Source organism: Syngnathus floridae, chromosome 7 (genome assembly GCF_059516105.1).
Source record: "Syngnathus floridae isolate MCC-2025c chromosome 7, RoL_Sflo_1.0, whole genome shotgun sequence".
Lineage (NCBI taxonomy): Eukaryota > Metazoa > Chordata > Actinopteri > Syngnathiformes > Syngnathidae > Syngnathus > Syngnathus floridae.
In genome coordinates, this window is record NC_142419.1 from 14,789,156 (window position 1) to 14,810,357 (window position 21,202).

At 44.1% G+C, this 21,202-nt stretch overlaps 1 protein-coding gene across 5 annotated transcripts in view; it reads left to right on the forward strand.

The window, feature by feature from the left end:
• Positions 1-21,202, forward strand: part of nectin1b (nectin cell adhesion molecule 1b) — a 106,477-nt gene that overhangs the window by 27,138 nt on the left and 58,137 nt on the right. For all 5 annotated transcript variants that reach the window (XM_088380626.1, XM_088380627.1, XM_088380629.1 and 2 more), the window contains 4 exons: positions 13,314-13,685; positions 15,300-15,599; positions 16,244-16,361; positions 19,202-19,353. In XM_088380626.1, the coding sequence (XP_088236752.1) occupies positions 13,314-13,685; positions 15,300-15,599; positions 16,244-16,361; positions 19,202-19,353 (942 nt within the window). The remainder of the gene's footprint in view (positions 1-13,313; positions 13,686-15,299; positions 15,600-16,243; positions 16,362-19,201; positions 19,354-21,202) is intronic.

Below are 21,202 nucleotides of genomic sequence, written 5' to 3' on the forward strand. Positions count from 1 at the left end.
CAGCCCCTAACTAGGTCAGCCTCGTTTTAGTGCAGCCAAGCGAGTGAGCGAGAGGAGCTCGTAGCTAGATAAATATTTAACAGCTATTCACGTGTGTGCGTGCACACGCTTGTGTGTGCATTTTGTTTTTTTCTGAAGGGCAATAAAGAGGACGTGTGTGTATATGAAATAAAGTGCACAGGGAAAATAACGGCGAGCTAAATGGCGCCATTTGGGGAGTTGGCATACAATATCTTTGGGAGTTAGTGTCTTTTGATTGTTGGGCGGACAAAAGATATGCAATTAAATGCAAATGAGTTGGTTAGTCGGAATTTCATCGGCACTGATGAGATGATTCATAAATAAAAATTGGTTTTCTACATGTGGTGTTTGAAAAATATTTTTCTCGTTGGACATGACGGGAAATGGTCAAGTGGGTAGCACGCCCGTCTCGCACTCCTCAGGTTCAGGGTTTGATTCTCGTTTCATCTTTATTTTAGTTTGTTTTCTTTCAACAGGGCAACAAAATATCCAACCGGGTCAGCCCGAGGGTTGATTTCCAACTCATAAACTGTCCCGGTGATTTGTGGCCTTTAAATATGGAGCATCCGTATAGCATTAGCTAGATTCACATTATCTATGCTAACTGTTGTTGGTACAAATACACACACTGGAAGACATCACAAATCACTCCCATTTACATGGAGACACTGTTGACTTAGTTATCGTCATCTTGACACAAAACTGGTCAAGCGTTGTTGACGTAAATGGGTGAATTCAATACCTTTCATTTCTAGCACTCACTGTTTTAGCTAGCGCGGCTAACTTAGCTACTGCTGATAGCAATCAGTACGACAGATGTATCTAAATTGATCGTATTATCACTAATCAATTTTATAGATAAATGTGTATTCTAAGCATTCTTCATCAACTTTATGAACACTACTACTACTACAACACCGCATTTAGCCAATTTATGCTGAAATTAGCATTAATGGTCAGTACCTAATAAGACAAAAAGAAGATAAATCTGTCTTTCAAAAGCCTCATGGTGTATTTGGCCCACAACAACTCTTGGCCTTCATCCAGCCTCCTCCGCTATTATGTCCACATTAATTATGTATGAGGGATATGCAGTCGGAGTGTATAGCATGTGAGCGTACATTGTGGCACGCAAAGTAAAAGCAGCTTTAAGTGCTCCATATGACATAGCTAATTCTCCTTTTAAGAATTCTCCAAACAGCAGCATAGCACGTGCGTGCTTGAAGGCTATTTCTCTTTTGTCAGTCTGTTATGAAATTACCTCAAGTGGACGGCCATTGAATGGCTACCAAGCCAACCCCATGTTACGCACCTCCTCTTCTTTCAGCCGACGGCGGCGGAAAAGATGGCCTTCAAGGTCGAGCCGCTCGATGAAACACGATAAAAGGCGTCTGAGTCGCGCTAGCTTGAGATGTTACCTATTGAAATCATATCGCTAGGAAATTGTTAGCAGGGGATAGGGCCTGACCCCCCCCCCCCCTGATGTGACAAGTGAAAAATCACAAAAAACAATTTATTGTTGTAACAGCAGGCGTGAATGTGAATTAATCTCATTGTTCAATTTTACCCAGTTGAGCCTAAATTGACTTTAAAATGTATCACAACCCTTGAAAAGCCTGATGGAAAATACCATTGTAAAAGCAATAGGGGGTCACTTCAGTGGCATTACAATCCGATTAAATTATGCTAATAATCAGGTCGAGAGGGTTTCATGTGGTCTTACTAGTTTTTGATACAGCCCTAATGAATTTGTTGTTGTGACAGTTTGACTTTATGACTATTTTGGAAAACACCCTGCCTTCATTCTTGTAACATTTTATCCTCAGCAAATGTTATCTTTCTTCTCGTAAAGGTTGCGTTTTTCTTTTGGGAAAAAAAAGTCAACCTTATTCTCACATCAGACTAGTATTATTTGCAGCTCTTGGCCCGGGCGTCCTGCCTCCCCCAGTTTATGCCCTGCGCGTTGTTTGACAGGATTGACAAGCTCCCTGGCCGAGTTGATTAAAAGCTTTAAGGTCAAAGAAAGTGGGACGGCTATCGAACAACACCTGTCTGTACGCGCCGAGGAGGTCACCCCCCTCACTTGCTCGCCCAAGATCGATGGGGGACGTTTTCTATTTTTTGGCAGCACAAACAACCCCTGCATGGGTTTCCTGCGTATCAAAGTGCACGTAGCAACATGACGCCAAACGCTCAGCCTTTAAGTCTCGCTAAAAGGACTTCCAGAATCCGATAACATACATCAAACATCCCTAGTTTTATCTTTTTTTTTTTTTTTTTTTAAAGTGATTTCTAGTCCCATCCCCAGAATGTGCAGAGTCAGATCTTCTTTCATCCTTTTCTACATACTGGTAAAAATAACGTTTCAGTCTTCGGTTGCCCGCCCAGGGATTATAGATCATGAAAGAGATGCTCGAGTTCATTTGAAACCTCTTCGATTAAGTTCCACCAGCGAGCGAGGGTCCGACACGGACCGGTCGTGCTGTCCGGGAGTCATAATCCACAAGCGGACATTTCAATTTACTCGGGATGATGGGGAATTAAGATAAGCGCTCCATTGGAGAGCCACGTCCTCGCTTTCCGTTAAGATTTTTTTGGGGGTGACCTGATAGAAGGAAATTTAAGGTATTGGGTCAGTCTAAATTTTAAAAAAAAGCAGAAAAATAAATATTAATACATTAATAATAGCAAAATTAATAATGAAATTAATAATGAATGAATTCATGATTAATAAGTATTTGTTATGACCAAATGCAAATATATTGAATTAAATAGTCACAAATAATTATATACTTGTATATTACAATAATAAAACATTTTTTTTGCAAACGCCCAAGCTAGTCCAAGGATGTTCGATTTGGAGATAAACATCTTGTCCTACATGAAGAGGCCACGGATTCACAAGCCTTCCCTCTGTGACACAACAAAGCGAACCTTCTCGTCTGCTTTGAGAATTCTAATTAGGCTGTTTTGTCTCAACTAGGAGGGGGAAAAAAAGCAGAACTTTAGCATCGTTGGTTCTCCTGGGGTGAGTGACAGTGATTCCAACACGTCCTAATTGAGTTGCTGGATCTCGCCCGCTTCACTCGGCCGCCTCGTGATCAATAGCACGACGCTATCAGGATGTGTCAGCGATGCTTTTGCCTTTGTTTCATCAAAGCGCTTGGCGAGTCGCAGCACATTCAGGTCCGTTTGCCGTCTCGCGGCGGCTGGCGAGGACCTTTGACTAGCGAACGTCTTGCCGGGTAATTTGGGCTCCCTTTTTATTGCCGCTGATAGCGCACAAATGGGGGCGCCCGTCAAACGCTTAGCATTTGGCCGCGCTCGAAATGCATGACGTGCACAATTACCTCCGCTCAGTGCACTGTTGTTACCTGGGAGCTTCTCAATTGTCACTTTTCTGTGCCTTGCGTGTTCAATCGGGGAGGAAATAAAGTGTGTGTGTGGGGGGGGGGGCACATTATGGAATACTGCAATCATTACTGGGATTAAGGTTCCAGAGTTACTCTGTGCAAAACATGGGTTAAATTTATCCAAGGATTGGATTGGTCCATTTTGACCCAATAGCTACGTTAGCGTTAGCATTGGATCTTGTTAGCAAATTCATATAAATGATTATAAATATGTGGAAAATGAAGACAGCTGTAAGGCCTTCAGAAGAGTTTGTATGCTAATCTTATTGCTCAATTTAAAATGGCTGACTTTGACCCGCAACATGACAGGAGGGTTAACCCCCTCCCACCTTCTCCGATGTACGAGCTGCCCTGTTTGCAATTATGGTTCCTTTCTCTGGCGCTATGTGAATCCCACTCCTCGATTTTTTTTGACAGCGGGGGGTTGGGGGGAAGGCATGAGTTAATTTCCTGACCGTGCCCACAGCCCACCCACCACGGCGCTACGCAAACCCTCGACGACCCGGATTCGCACGACGATTCAGACGTCCTCAGATTGAGCTCAGCCTGCCATCCTTTTCTCTGCGTCTTGTTTTTCTGGCGGCGCTCATCGTTTGGAATCCGGCGCACGACTCGTCGACCCAGGTTGCAGCATGTCGCGACTCATTGTCAGACATCTAACAAGCGGCGGGTATTCGAGTAACTCGAAGCCGCCGCGCCACTCGCCTTTCAAGCTGCACTCGCTCTCCCTCTTGCTGTGGCTTTGTGGTTCCCCCGCCTTCCCCTTGAAAGCTCAATTTCGAAGGTTTTTGGGTCCAGGGCTGATATTTTTCCAAGAGCCCCCTCTCAATCCTAACGTCTAATTATGTTTGAAAAAAATGCTCCTAAAAACAGCAACAATTCATATATCAAATTTGTCACGATTTATCGCAATCATATCAGAGCTTTCAATTGGCCGGAATCCGAGTTAGATAACCGGGGCCCTAGTTTGAGAATCACAGCTCTTAATACCGTCACCAGAACTGGACAGTTTTATTAGTGAACTGCATTATGACAAAGAGGTGTTATTTATTCCAGCTGGGTTTTGATTAACTACTTGTGAGAAAAGTACATCGGGGAAGGGTGACAGTGGCGGGTAGGACTTACAGCTGGAGAGCACATGCGGCGTGGCGCGAATGTGGCGGTGCGACGCGGCCAGCATTCCAATGCTCATATGTATGTGGAACATGGAGCCGCGCTGGCCTCGTCGAGCTGGGCTGCGGTCGTGGTTTAGGAAACGCTTCAGGCCTGGCCTCGGAGAGCTGGCGACAACCGCCGAGATTTACGATTAAAAACACACATGAAAACAGCAAAGGTTGGCGGCTGAACCGCTATGCTGAAAAGCTTGGTGTGTTCTCGTGCTAGCCGCCACCACCGCCATGTGCTAGCGCTGCGCTAGTGGTTTTTGTTAGCATTATTTTAGCACTGCGGTCAACGAGACGAGATTAGTGAGAGATTAAGTACGTTTGGTGACTGGACAGGTCTGAAACCTTCTACCTATGATGCCTCCAAAGAAGTGATTTGTAACTTTCCTCGTATCAATTTGTAAAAAAAATAGTACATAGCATCTAGTGAATTGATCTGGACTAAAGCCACAGATGAAGGATCGTCGATTATATAGCACGTTCATCCTTATTGTGCGAAAAAACGATTTCAATAAAGAGAAAAACAGGTTCCGCGCTAAAACACGTCTTAAGTGGATCAGCTAAGGCTAAACACGGGACGCTAATCCGTACCTAAACGACGTGACCCGCAGGGGGGCTATATTCATAATCGCGTCGATTTGCCTTTAATTCCTCCCGACACGTGCGCAGACGCGACGACGCGTGCAGGTCACGACGTCGCCGATCCAGACGCGATGAGCTAATTGATAGCAGACGGTGGATCCAGCTGGAGGAAGAGGAGGAGCTTTTAGGAGCTGAGGAAGAGCGTGCCCTGCATAGGTCCCTACCGCACATTAGGCATGCGCTTTGATGGCTGCCCTTGTTTGTTTCATCTCGCACGTCTTTAAAAATGCATGATACGCACGATTCTTTCGGCGACAGTCGACGCGCTCCTCTTATCAAATATTGATTGGAGGCTAGCATGCTTTTTTCACTTTAATGAAGCCGGTGGGTGTACAGCGGGGGTCTTCCGCATGTGTACATATATATCCTTAGACATACCCGCATCTTGGAGATAGCAAGCTGGCCTTTTTTGAAGAAAAACTGAATAGAAAGAAAAAAAACTGGTTGGTTGAGTATTTGTAAAGGTCACCTCGCAGTGGGTGTATGGACTCACTGTGCTTGTGTATGCGAAGACCTCAGCATACTTTCTTCAGCCAATAAATATTAAACTTCAAATAGAAGGATAATGTTGTTGAATATTTAATTATTTATGTTTAGGCCCTCCCAAATATTATATTATTTAGTACCTTGTATTTTTTTGGAATGAAATACATTTCATTTCATATTCAGGCTGTGGCTAATGTAGCAGAAATGCTATTATTAGTGTAGGCAAGATTTTAATCGTATAATTTTTTATGGCTGATTAACTGTCCAAATGCTACACTTGTTTTATTTTTTATTCTTATTTAAATTTTTCGTTTATTTTACTGCTCTTATCACAACGGCTTCATTAGATAGCATTACCTAACCCAACCCAGTCCCAACACACCCTCCCCACTCAACCACGTCAGTTTCGTGTCCAGAACGGAACGATTAGAAAGCCTACTTGTTCACCAGGTGGACAGACCCCCATGCACAGGATCTGTTGTTGTTTGCAGACAGTTGGTCCCTTAGTATCGGGTATCAGTGGGTGATGTCATCCAACCATTTGGTCATTGCGTCATCACTGTTTATTTTGTGTCGTCGCGCCGAAACCGGTTGTGCCCTTGTTTAGTTAAGCTGCAGGGGAGAAGAAGCGAGACGGGGGGTGGAGGGGGGTGGGCAGTACTTGCATGGATTGGGGGGGTGTTGTTTACACTTATTTAGCCACAAAAAATGTGTGTGTGTGTGTGTGTGTGTGTGTGTGTGTGTCTTTGCTGTGGTTAAAAATGAGCAAAATCCCAGATTACACTACATGCTGCGTAGTCTGTAAACAAGAAAGCTTTAATTACAACTCAAGAGTGTAATTTGTGTCAAGATGCTGTCTGGTCTGAATGCTGAAAAGCTAAAATGAAGTGAAATGAAGGAAAATACGGTCGATCCTGAATTGATGTATCATTTCTCATTAAAATAGCTCAAGTGCTAAAATGTGTATGCTAACAAATAGCTAACCTGAGTTTTTTGGGGGGAAATATCATGAAAATTTTGGTCATTTTGTTAAAAAACATTCCATAGATAGAGCATGGATAAGAATGCTGTCAAATGTGGCCCTAATTCTCTTCCATAGAAATGAAAATGGAAAGCCAAATTGAAAAAATGGAGTTGCTGTGTTTGTGTTGCGCCGCCTTGGCGAATCAGCTTTCCGCTGAATTGTCATGAAAAGCCACCCTACTGATGAATTCCCTTGACATTTGGAGTGCCTTAAAGATGCTCTGGGCGTTATTATTTGTCTGTTTTCAGTCAAATATCGTTGCCACGGTAACCATTTACTACTACAGTCGAGTGTCGCCCAGGCCAGACGATGTTCCATTGCAAAAAAACCAAAACCTGTGACTAGCAACAAAAATGCGACAAATTACTGCCACAGCTTCTTTTTGTTTGTTTGCTTGTTATCTATTTGAGATATATTCTGGACATCAGTATGGAGCCTTATTTTAAGGTATTGGGTACTAACAGAGGATGATGATACCAGCCACCGATACTAAAGACCAGGGAAAAAATTCTAATAAGTCCTCCTCCGCAGTAGTTGGCGCTATACTGCTGCAGTTTGACTCATCTTCAGCAAAACGCACAAATGTTTTTGTTTGTTTGCTTACCTGACAGTTTTTGTAATTTTGTTAAATGACATGTTATGCTAGCTGTATCGGTGCCCAGTATCGTTGAGTGCTCAAAAGGTGAACAGTCGTCCTGGTTTCGGTTTGAAAAGAAGTCTTATCGAACATCCCTACTTAGAATCGATGGGATCGTAGCCATCACTGAAAACAAACAACCGTTTGCCACAGATAGAAGTCAGTCCGGGACGTTGGCCCAAGGCCGTAAATACTGTCGATAATCATTAACGTTTACAGCGTTGCAGCAGATGCTACATTGTTCTCGGTGGGTTGCGCGTTGGAAATCAGAAGCAGGTGGCTGGACCATTTCAAACAGGTCCAGACTGTCATTTGGGTTGAAAGCGCTCGTTGCTGACATGCTAATGTTGCCACATAACCAATTAGCTTCATGTGACGCTGAAGTTGTTTTGGACAATCGAAATACAGAAATGCTTTTAAATGAACCGAACATTTGATGATGAACATTTTGAAGTGAGAATGGTTTGATATGGTCCAAAAAAATGTGAAATGCAAATGTTTTGAACCATCTCCATCAGTTACTTTGCTACCTTGTCATCGTATTTGTTTGTCGGCACCGCTTATTATTGCTACAGACTTTCTTTTGTTTACACAAAGCTTTTGTCATATGAACTGACATAGTCTAATTTCCCTAGTAGACAAAAAGTCTCTTATTTACTTTCTGCCAGAACAAAAGAATGTTTTGTCATTAATTAGTCATCGTTTAAATGCACTGCCCTCAAAGCGCATTTCACCGAAAAGTCTAATTTATTCATCAAAACCTCATCGGGCTGTGAATTAACTTTTTCCACAAATTGCAAAATGTCGCATTTCAAAGAAAAAAGAAAATGCTGCTGTCCCTCGACAAGTGTCACAGTTACGAAGAAATACTGACAAAGCAGCGGCAGCGCGCTAATTGGCACGAGCGATAAACAAAAGGGGCGGGAGGATTCTGAATAAATCTGTGGGAAAGCAAATTGCCACTTGGAAAAAAAACCTGTCTGATCTGTGACATTGAATGTCAAATGGGGATTTGGTGTTTTGTCCTCATGAGGAATATTTTTTTGCTAATCGTTTCATGACAGGATATAAAAATAAATCTACTGATAAACATGAAGCAATTTTTCCATAGTGTGCTGTCGAATGAAGTATTTTTTTTTTAATTCACAAAAACTAAAGAAAGAATTGGAAAATCTTCTCATGAACAAAGGCATGAAATTTGATGAATATGTTGGGCACGCTATGAAAGGTCTCAAGGACTCGTGCCCGAAAATGAACAAGAAAGCAGCCATTTTGTTTCTAAGCAGCCATTTCACGCTTTGCCAAACCTCAAATAGGGAATTCGCCTAGGTATCCATTTTTTCCCCCCAATTTGATTTATGTGATCATTTTGAGATTTTTCCATAAAAGCTAATGCTTCAAAGATTTCTCTTGCCACCCTCAATAGCTGCATGTGTGGCCAGGGGCCAATGAGGACAGCCTGGGCACGGTCGTCGTGGGAACGGCGACCGCATTAAACGCTCATTATCCCGAGTGGGTCGCATCGCGTTTGATCCTTCCGTGTCCCACTAACCAAAACGTTTACGCTAAAGTTCACCAGCTGCGCCCATCTGGAGGTGTTGTCATCACGACTCTAAACGCAGCGTAAAGTTCACGTCACCCTTGAAAAGACGGCGACGTCTCGCTAGCGTTCCGAGCACGCCATTTGTCCGCCAAAGCTTCCCTGGCTTGGCTTTAAATAGGCGACATTAATGAGCGTCTCCTCTGAAATATGCAACGGGTCCTACTTCGTCTTGGCCTCGCTCACGTCACGGCCCGTGAATTATGCCTGGACTCTGGCGCAAATGAGTTTTTTTTCTGGGATGAGCGTGCCAGCAAACGAGCCAATAATTGTCTTATGAAAAGCTGGCTGGGCGCCTGCCAGCTGGATGGTGCGTAACTGCCAGGGAGCGCTTGTTTCATGACAAAAAAAAGAAAAAAAAAGCCTTTAGGGGGAAGGGTGTCCTCGTTTTTAATGCAAAGTGTTGAGGTTGATGTTTGGCAAGATGGTGTCCAAGAAGCATTAGCACTGAGTAGTGTTAGCTTCTTGCTAGCTTAATAGCACCTTCAGCTCAATTTAGTAACTTTAGTTTGTTTTTTTGTAATTGGTATGGTGGATTTGAGTGGATTTTTTCTTATTTCCAATTCATCCTATAAAACGATTAAATTAATAACGTACAAATGTTTTTTTTTTTTTTTTTAATAAGCCTTAGCTCCTCCATTACTGCCGCCCTTTTGTGTTCTCAGGGTGTGACAGAGCACGAAAACACAAATGGAGAAGTAATTTTGTGTAACAGTTCCGAATGTTAACGTGGCTTCAAACATTGCTTATACAGTTCAAACAGACTTTACGACGGCGACAGTTTGGTTTGTGGTCACACTTGAAGGTACCACCGCAGTTATTGTTCCGCTGACACAAGACCGAGGAACAGAACGACGTGATTGGCCCACACGTTCTCTCCCAGCAGCAGAAATAAAAAAGCAAACATCCCACAGCCACATGAGAGAAACGAGTCAAGCCTGTTCCCCCATGTTTTCGGCTCTTATCAGAAAGTGGGAAGGCCGTTTTTAGAGACGGCTGTTTTTTTTTTTGCCAGACAACACAAAGCCCACGCTTGCTGGACCCGATTGGTTCTGAATGCTTGGTCGCAAGGCCAAAGGAGCGTCGCTATCAGTGGGGGGCCAGACGACTGCGGCTGCTTTAATGACGCCCAGTTTTCGATCCAAGCGGGCTCACCTGGAAGTGTTTCGTACTCTCTCTTTGTCCTCTCCACGTCCTCTGCCGTCCCGGCTTTAAATCGACCACATGATAATAAATCTCCCTCAATCGCCGCCCTTCTCCCAAAGTCTACCTTTTCCATGTAACGCTGTAATTACAGCTCCACCGTGTCAGGCGAGGACTCTTCCAGTTTTCAAGTCCCCGTGGGCGCCCCCTGGCCCTTCGACAGCGGGGATCTGGGCTCTGTGGCTTCGTAATTACGCGTAGCCCTCTGGTTTCCATTTGCGCGAGGGCCTGTTTATTTGCTTCAGAAAAAGAGGAGGAAGAGCGGCAAAGATGATGGGAGGGACTGCAGTATTTCACACCAGAAAATCTCCTGCCAGTATTTTGTGGCTCTGGCAGGCTTTGTGTTTTTTAAAGAACATGACCGACCCAATATTTCTGGAAAATAGCAACGGCACAGGAGCGGCAGCTGGGGTCTTTCTCACAGAACTCAGCGAGGCGAGCGAGCGTCTAGGCTACTCTTTAACTTTATACTGCTGGAAAGTTTGACTTCCATGTTTGTTTCAAGAATACAGCTGTAATGGTTTCTTTTCAAATCAGCCTATTAGAGCTGCCATTTATCAGCTTCTGTTTTTCACACAGAGAAGGGCGAAGCAAGTGTTGCGTGCTAAATTTCACACCCTTTGTTCTATTGTTTTTCACATCGTGGTAAATATGTACCTGACAATTAATTGTATTCCACACCTCAGGGTCAGAGAAGATGACGATTAAAGTTAACAACCTGGTTTAGGCTTTCCTTCGATTTGGCCTGATGGTGTTTCACCTTTAATCTCTTTCCCCCATTTAATTGAGTAGCTAATATATCAGGCTTTAGCTCTGGCGTTAGCACACGTCTTCTGTAAATATCACAAAAAGTTAGCGTAGAATATGTTCATAGCAGTTGCCATCAACAGCTTTGATTGGTTCTGTTTTTAAACGTTGAGGAAGGAGCTCCGGATCCAACTTAAAGCGGCGCTAAATTGCGTTTGCCGTCTCCTGAAATATCTCGCGGCTGCTAGCGTTAGGCCGGCTAATGTTAGCGGTGATAAAGCAGAGCAGAGGTGCGCAAGGACACAGGTGTTCCTCAAGGTACATATGACAAGGTTGCTAGTCCTCGCTGTCAAAGCGGGTTAGTGAATCAATCTGTCATCTGGTGGGTGGTGCGAGTCCAAATCTCCGCAGACGCGACGCGGGGGATGAGGGGGAAATGAAAGATGATGTTGCGCTTGCTAACTTCTAAAGGTTGTCACTTAAGTCTCTTCGGCGGTGGCGGCGCTTGAGCGAAAGCCATAACAATGCATGGAATTGGTCTTTTTTCACAGTGTTCCGCCTCAGAACGCAAGTGCGTCCGTCGTAAGTGTGTCGGAGATGGAATGCGCTGCCGTTTATTTGCTGCGGCCTAGACGGCTTTGACAGAAAAGCTTGCCGTGACACATCACCTGTCAATCTGATGTGATCATCTCTCGCTATCTCTCTATCTAGTCTAGCCATCAGTTTCCAATTAGGGTTTCAAGTCGAGTTCAGAATATCAGGCACGGGTTAGGGTTTTAAATTAGAGTTTCAACCCTTGGTTGAAGCTTTGGTTGATGTTCAGATTTGTGTTTCAGGGTTTCAAACAAGTCAAATTATGATTTTAGGATTGGGTTGAGCTTTGGTAGAGGGCTTCAAGTCTGGGGAAATGTTTCAAATGTGATCCTGGGTTAGAGTTTCAAGGATGTATTGAGTTTTCCAGCCCCCCACGGTTTCAAGGTGCAGTTTCCAGGTCTCGAATTAGCATTTCAAAACTGGGGTACTGTTTGAAATTAGGGTTTCAAAACAGGTTAGGGTGACTGTTTCAGGCCTGGGTTAGGGTTTCTGTTTTGGGTCCATGTGTTTGCTAAGTACCACAGCAAATTTTGTCTCAGCTTTTACGACATGATTCACCAGTGGCTTTATGAGTCGTTAACTCAAGACTTTCCCCTCGCAGCTAGTCCTGCTGGCTCGCGCCTTGTGGCTGATTACAGCCGGCTTGTAAATCCGAGGCCTCGCAGGAGGAGACGCCAGGGGGGAGGAAATGGGACATCATCATATTTCACCTGCAAGTGAACATTAATCAAGGCTGGCTGATAATAAAGATGCAGCAAAGACAAAGCTGGACGTGACGGCACGCTGTTGTGCGCTTGTCAGGCCGGCGTTAGGCTTCGTGACATCCCGTAAACCGACGAAAGATAACGTTAATTCACTTAATTGTTCTTATGGGGCCGTTAGAGTACCGCGTTTCCTTAGTGACCATTCGTTTCCCATTTGTACGGACATTAAGTGTAAATAATCTCAAATTAGCTTGGAGCGAGCCTTTTTGCTAGGCTATTAAAAGGGCTACAAGTCTGGGACTTATTTTGTGTGGGTTAAATAAATGTGATGTTTTTTTTCCTCATTATTTCATAACTAAAGCCCTTGAATGTCGGCGACAAACGAGCTCGCTTGAGTTTTCTTTACGCGCATGCTCAAATTACGTTTATTAAGAGCTTCCACATGGTTGATAATGGCCACCGGCAGTTCCTGGGAGTAAGTTGGAGGTAATTAAAAGGGCAATAGCATCGGCGCTACACGAGGAGGAGGCAGTCGGTGGGAAACGACACGCCGGCGAGGCCCTCGTTCATTAGCGATACATTTCTTCTCGCGGGAAGCCTCCCTTCTCGTCAGGAACGGCACCCACGGCGGACCCCGACGTCCCCCCCTCGGCTTTTAGCGCATTTTAAGCGGCTGTACTGCTATGTATGCACGTCCCTAAACAGCAGGCTTTGACTTTCAGCGCTAAATGGTCGTCCCAGGGTCAGGCTTTTGCTCATTTGCTTGTGCAGCAAGGCTTTTACAAAGTTTTTTTTTTTTTCTCCAAAGACCTTCTCATAATCTGTATGCCAATTAAACATCATCATGCAGAGGTAAATGCCAGGGGAATTAAAAAAGTTGATACTTTTCAAGAAAAAATGTCATTGTTAAGACATGACATTCATAGATTCGAGGGAAAAAACAAAAAAGCTTTTTTGGGGATTTCAATGTAGGTTTTATTACCATTTGGATTTTTTTCTATGAAAGCAGATCGCAGTTTCTTGCCGTCACAGAACTTGGCTGCAATTCCTGACGAACGTTCTCATCTTTGCCTCCTCAGGTGCCCGCTCCCAGATGGTCCAGATGGACTCGAGCAAGTCGGGCTTCGTGGGCTCCCAGGTGGAGCTGCGCTGCATTTTCATCAACAGCAACCCGCCGGTGAAGATCTCGCAGGTGACCTGGCAGAAGCTGCTCAACGGCACCAAGCAGAACGTGGCCATCGCCAACCCGGCTCTGGGCGTCTCCGTGCTGGCGCCCTTCAAGGAGCGCGTCAGCTTCAAGCAGGCGGCCGTGCGCCACCGCACGCCCTCGCTGGAGGACACCACCATCGTCTTCTCCAACTTGCAGCTGTACGATGAGGCGGCGTACATCTGCGAGTACACCACCTTCCCGGCGGGCAACCGCGAGAACATGGTCAACCTCACCGTCTTTGGTAAGTTGGGTTTTAGTCTTATGTTGCATTTAGGAGATATTTAACGTTTTTCTTCTTTCATAAAGAAAACAACTTGAATTTTGAGAATATTTACCAGTTGCCTTGAGGATGGCAGTGAACGTCTTCTATAAAAAAAAAAAATTCCATTGATCAAAAATGATAAGCTGCTGAAAGATTCTTTTAATATGGGTCAAAGGTTTTTAAGTCGAATTAGTCTTGTAAATGCTTCAATGTTTTCTTTTTTTTACACACAAGTCAGATAAAGCAAGGTCAAAGGTAAATTTTCCTATTTAGTGAAGCGTTTAAAGAATGATCGCCGCGTTTTGAGTTCGGCGCTTGTTTAGCCAAACTGCCTTTGAAGGCCTTGGGCAAGCAGCACTTTTTTTTCCCTTCGCTCTGAAGACTTTTGTCTGAAGAGACTTTTTACAGTTTGCATAAACGCAACCTCTGTGTCACCCGCCCCGCCTTCTGACAGTGACGCCACCACGGGTCGAGTGCGCTAATTGGGGTGAGGCGCTCCCTTTGAACGCCTCACCACCAAAGCGTTGTTTTTTTTGGGATTTTTTTACAGGATCCGGCAAGAATCTACAGCACGCTTCTGTGTTAGATTCTTGTTATAGCTTTGTTTAAACCACGTAACCTAATGACTTCCAATGGGTGCACCCTTTTCCTTGGTATCGATCTGTCTCTAGCTAGCTAGCTAACTAGCTCACTGGCTAGCTGTCTTGGAACTAATGTCGTTGGCTAGCTAGCTAACAAGGCCTACTAGTTATATTTTATTTCCTTCCGCAAGATATTTGGGGTGTTACTTTGTTGCTTTTTTCATTTGGTGTTAATAAAATCCAATGTCTTCTTCCAATCCGGTGAATCTCGGTAATCCAAATATCGAGTTTATTTCTAGTTGCTAATTTTAATTCAATGTCCTGCGATGTCCAGGAAAGCAAATTCTAGGAAATCGAAACATGCGATATTGAGTGAGTTAAACTTGGCTGGAAAACGTTAATTAATCCACTTTTCAAGAAAATTACTGGTTAAACTGAAATGTTTCGGCCCCCTTAACTTCACTTGTGCTTGAATCATCTGGTTTTAGAAGAAAATACAAGAATTAATTCTCATCAAAGCCAATATGTGAGGCTTGATACATTTTCCTTTGAAAGAAAGAAATACCCCAAGTGGCCCTTATTCCCAAACAACTCTTAGATGTTCGTTTTAGATCCGAGAGCCCCTTTGCGCTCTTCTTTAGAGCCCGCTGAGCTCTTTCGCATCCGAAAGCGCCTACCCTCTTTGCGTTTACTTTAAGATCAAGCGTGCACTAAGTGGAGATTGCTAATTGGCACCTCACAAAGGATTTCCAATAAGATGAGTACGCACGTTGGGCTTCTCCATCTGCGAGACTTGCATTTTCGCTTTGAGAACACGGCACAACTTTTCTTGATTAGCGCATCTTTGCTTACTTAGCACGCCCCCCCCTGGGAGGTAACACATGTCATGTACAAAGTTTTTTGTTCATTGAATTCAAATACCAAAGGTAGGAGTAAAAATGTGCCTTTTTTTGCATAATTAATAACAATTAAGTTGCCCCTTGAATCAATATTTTTCTCCCCGCCTCTGCAGCTCGCCCAATGACTCGCATGACCTTGACCACGCCCACCATCGTGGCTCGCTCGCAGCGCCGCAAGATGACGGTGGCCACGTGCGTGTCGGCCAACGGCAAGCCGCCCAGCATCATCCGCTGGGACACCAGGCTGAAGGGCGAGGCCACCTTCCAGGAGATCCGCAACCAGAACGGCACGGTGACGGTGCGCAGCAACTACGTGATCGTGCCCGGCCGGGAGACGCACAAGCAGAAGCTGACGTGCATCGTCACCTACCGCAATGAGAGGTTTACCGACAGCGTGGTGCTCAATGTGCAGTGTAAGCATTCGCTTATTTGCTTTTATTGTCCTTGGAGACATTTGGAGAACAATTGATCAGTTTTAAATAGGGCTTAACCAATATTAATTTTTTGATGATGATTTGGCAGGAATACATTCTGGTCACCAATTAATCATTTTTTGAGATTTTTGGGGGGAGGGGTTTGGGACGGTGATAGGATTTTTTTCCCCCCAATTTTCTAGGATTTAAGGGGAGTGAAAATTGTATTTGTGGTTTTGGTCAGGATATTGAGATTTTGTTTGGATTTTGGAAGAATATTTTTGGTTAGAGAATTGAGAAGGAAATTACAGAGCAGCAAAATATTATTGTTTAGCGTTAAGCAGTATCAATCGTGCTATTCGAACAACAACAAAATACATCTTGAAGTTTTGCTGCTCTCAGTAAACCAAGTCAAACGTATCGTACAGTATGTAGCTCCAGGCGATGAATGAGTTGTTGACAAATTATACGACCGTGATGAGTGGAGACTGCCGTCTGAACTTCGGTATGAAGCCAAGCAGCGAGGACAGAACTCAACACGCTTGTTTTGAATTCCTGCTGGTTTTTTTTTTTTTTTTTTTAATCTGGAGGTTCCACAAAAGCATGTTTGTGTGACCCAGCTGCCTCTTGTACTCGCTCTGCAGATGAACCCGAGGTGAAAATCGAGGGCTTTGATGCCAACTGGTACCTGAACCGCCAGAATGTTCAGCTGACCTGCCGGGCGGATGCCAACCCGCCGGTCACCATCTACCAATGGAAACTGTGAGTGGTGCCCACACGTCACAAAAAACTCTTTTTATTATTATTTTTTTATTATTATACATTTTTCATTTTATTCTATTTTAGGGTTTGTCTGTTTACTTCACCTAAGCTATTTTTCTTTTATCCGAATGATCTTTTTGCCTGTTTTTTTTTTAATACTCAAAGGTTTTGTTTGTTTGTTTTTACCCTGTTTATTCATTTATCATTCTTAACATTTTCTTTTTAACCCAACCGTTTAAAGCTTCATGCAGAGTGATGCACAGCTCTATTTTCTTACTTTTTTTTTTTCTTGAGTTTTGCAAAGGTTTCTGTGCCGAGCAGACACGGCAGGCTAATGTATGACAAATTTGCACCCCCCGCGGGTAATAAAGCATAATAAAAGCGCATAATGAAGTCAAGTTAACAGAATGAGTGGGCGCGCTCAGCTTGGTCTCCGTGTGGCGACGCATTTTTTAAAATGATGACAGCAGGGCCTCGTCGCATAGCAGTCGATGCGCGCCGTACACAGCACAACAATCAGCCCTCCTGATACACAGCTAAAGAAGTCTTGACTGTCTCACAAATGGAAAAAAGAATGCTCCATTTCCAGTCAGGTGCAATTATGTCGATCAATAAAACGCGGAAGTAAAAGATTTGAATAACATTCCTGCATGGCGTATTGCAGTTATTCTGTAACGTTTCTTAGTATTCCACAAATATTCCCCAAATTTCGTACTTTTGACAGAAATTTCTGTATCATGCTCGACACTTTTTTTTTTTGAGTTGTACGAACACGTCTAGGATATCTTCAGTGTCCTTGCCGTGCTACTTCTCTCTGGTCGCTTGTTTGTTTTGATGGCGATAAGAAGCCTGACCCGAGGCCGATCACAATGGCTCCATTGGAGCAACGATGCCAAAAACAAACAACAGTTCCAATCTCCGTCCTTGAATGGAAATTCGGAGACCGTTTCAAATTGTTCACGAGTTGACAGTGTAAGACTTCAATTATTTTTTTTATACCCTCGTAGCTGCTAATATAATCAGAATATAATCGAATGCCAACATGCTAGAGTTCATATAGGAACAAAGATTTTTAACGTTTCCCACGATTTCATCCTTTTTGTATTCTCGCAGCGTACCACAAAAACTGTTCCGTGGACATGAGACTTTTTTTTTTTGTAAACAGCAGCGTCGAGGCCAAGTACACAGATAAATGCGGCAATTTATGCGCTAAATGCTCAGCGGCGGCGAGGTGAACAAATAAGTCACGCCAGCGGAGTAGACGTAGATTAATTGATCATCGTAGCCACGGCGCGAGCCTCCCTCCGGTTAGCGCTTTTATGTATGCATGCATATATATCAAGCTAGCTCTCAGCAAGAGAAGCTTGGATAAAGAACTCAAAGGACGATGCAAGCGAGGGGGGGGGTGGATAAAAGCGGCAGAGAGGAGAGATGTGATCTAGCAAGACGAGGGCGCGGCGCTGACAGATCGGAGGGGACGGCCATTGCGGCGCTGAAAGCCAGACGCCAAATTTGTTGTGAAGGCTCCCCTGGGCTCGGCGCTGGAGGTCAGCGCAAGGCTGTGACGGAAGCATCCGGAACAGGCTGGTCCAGGGCTTCCGCCCACACACACACACTTAGCAAATAGCAGAGGTGTCAGTGCATCCACTGACATTCATGTCATTAGCGTGACATCATATTTCAGGTCTGTTGAATTGCTGTTAATGTTAACAACGTCAAAAGAATCACCCACCTAAGAGTGTTTAAAAAGTTAACCGCATTTTTAAACAATAATTCTTCATGTTAACTACTGTCAACAGTAAAAGTGTCAAAATGTGTCAAAAATGTTAAACGGTCAGTACTAAAAATGTCAAAACAATAAAACACACATGTTAACCATTATTTAGATGTTATTCAAATTTTCAAACACAAGGAAATGGACTCCCGTTAATACAGCGACCGTCCAAGCGCACTCGCCAGACACTCTCGTCCATTCGCGGTCAATGAAGCCAACGAAGGAAACGGGCGACTTGTTGTTGGAAGTCGATACGGCCGCAAACGACACGGCGGCCTCTCCTTCCCGTGTAAATGAATAAAGAGGCTATCCGATGCATGACCTGATCAAGCGAGGGGAAGCATTGCCGTGGCGGCAAACACCTGAGGCCACTTCATCGACATGTTATCATTTGATCAGTTGGTCTTCCGGGGTGGGAGGGGGAGTAAGCCCCCCCCGAACACAAATGTTGACTCCATCTCCCACTTACATACCTGTTTAACGACCCCCCCCTCAGGCTGCAGCATACCTGTTGGGATCTGGTTGCTCAGTTATTTAGGATGACAGATTACATTCAACATGCAACTGTCTAATATTGCGTAGACATGCACGCTACTCTTTCCCCATTTTCTGCCCTGCGAATGCTCTTTTTTTTTTTTTTTCCTGGTTTCTAATCTCCCGCAGGGCAGCTAGCTTACCTGATGAAATGCAGACAATAAGCCGGTTGTCAAAGTAAGCCCCGAAACACAGCCTATAAGTCTTCTCATATACTGACGTTATTTTCAGTGTTCTGACATTTGTACAATTCGTTTTAATTCAATATATGTATTTTCTGCTATTTATATTTTGTTTTTTGTCATTAAAATGTCTTTTTTTTCCAGTTTTGACAATTTTACAATTCGTTTTATTTCAGACTATTTTTATTTGTTATACTGGATGTTTGTTTCTCATAAATTTTCAGCTTTCAGCGTGGAATGTTCCTGTTGGGGCCTCCCTCGTAATTTAGAAAGATGGATGATGGTTGCGATCTGTGAGCGGTGCTGTATTTTCTACGTTCTCTCTAACGCTCTTTCCCTCCACCTTTCAGCTTGAACGGCTCACTGCCGAGCAACGTGGAGATCAAGAACAACAGCTTGTTCTTCAAGGGCCCCGTCACCTACGACTTGGCCGGCACGTACGTGTGCGACGCCACCAACGGCATCGGCACGCGCACCGGCATCGTGGACGTCAACATCACCGGTAGGCGGCCGTTCCTCGGCGCTTTCTTGTTCTTTTGGCGTTCTCTGGCATGGCTTCATAACTGGCAAGAGCAAAAAGCTACTAACAAAGCTACAAGCCGTCTCCGATTCTATGTTTCGCTAACAGCTTGCTCATGAATGAGTGTGGTAGTGAGTGTGTAGCGACCGGTGGGGTCGCTAAGCAATTACTGACAAATGAAAGAAGTTGTAAAAAATGCAAGTTGCTAGTGTTGGAAGGACTTAAGTGACTAGCAGCTGCCAAAAATCCGCAGTCGCTAAGCGCTAGCTGGCTAAGTGACAGGGTTTGCCAAAATCGCCGTGAGCTTTTTGTTGTTTTGAGATTTTCATTGGTTAGCGACAAAATTGGAGAAGCTAGCTTCACTTGGATGTAGCCAATGATACGTCGATGCTAATATCGTAAAAGTGCGGGAATGAAGCAGTGTTGTGCAACCCTGAATAACGTCGGGGAAGTTGGTAGCGCGTTTATTGACGGATGATTCAGCAACACCGTGGTGGGCGAAGAAACATCTTACTTAAACGTATGGATTTTTTTTTTTTTTTTGCGTTCCTTCCAGGCGGGGGTGGTGCTGTACCAACACTCTAGGATTGTTGGTGACTCACATCCCATCTCGGGAACAACTGCCATACAGTGCCTTTATTTTTATTTGCTATTCTTTCTTGATAGGAGAGCGGGGGGGTGTATTGTGTGATAATTCAGGTGTGAGAGGCGGCCGTTAGTCACCAGACAGGAAAGCGAGGAAGCAATCGGCTCATACGAAAGGGCCCCTGAACGCCACACAATGCGACGCAAAGACAAAGAGGAAAAGCCACTGAAGTCATTTTCTCTATTTATTGTCAATGAGCACGCTTTGTTCTACTGCCGCCGTCTGTGTCTTTGTGTTGAGTGACTCTAGAGAGACGATACTTCATTTAAGCACATTCAGCTGCTGGATGTTTGCATTCGTCGTTTCAATGCACACTTGGTTTTTCCGCCTGATTTCGCAGCTCACTAAAAGTGGCCTAGTGCGAGTCGATAAAGCACAATCAAGGCGTATCTAGCTAGTCAACGAGTAAGGACAGGCTTGACTTGTTCTTGCTGGTGAAGTAACAACATATTTGTTTTCAAGTTTCTATATACAAGTTCCCAAAGGTTCACAATCAGGTTTTATTTTTTTATATGAGCGGTGAAAGGTCACAGTATAACCCAACATAGCTGCTGGGAGTTCCAACACGCCGGCCTGTCAAATTTCAGGGCAACAGATGACTGTCAAACACAGGGTTGGTTGCCGTTTGATGTGGCGAGGAATGCGGCGGCATGCTGGAACCTGCCCACGCGCCTCGACATTGCAGGTGCTACGTGACGGGGGAGATGAAACTGTTTCCTGGTTCGATTCAAGTCGAGACTTGTTTTCGTTATGTACGATGCCAATTCCTTGTTTATTATCTGGAGCAGCAAATGCAAGACACACTCTAAGCCAGAGGTTCTTAAACTCTTTACATTCAAGAGAGTACATTTAAAAAGAGCCTCATAAGCCAGTTTAACCTAACGACCTAAATGCCAAAGTAATTATTTGTTTTTGGAATGCTTCATCTAAATATTGACATGACCTGTCTGCAAAACGATTAGCATTGTTTACAATACATTAAGCTTGTGTCTAAAATTTTCGACTCAGTTTCCAGCGGAATCCTTATTTGGCTCAGACAAGATTGGTTACGATCTCAAAGTTTGAGTTCCAAACAGTTATTTTTAAGCGTTTTGAATTTAAACAGATGCGAAAGGTTTTTCTTTGGATGAAATGCTAATGTGTAGCGACATATTGTCAGGATAGAAATAGCGAGGACATGCTAAA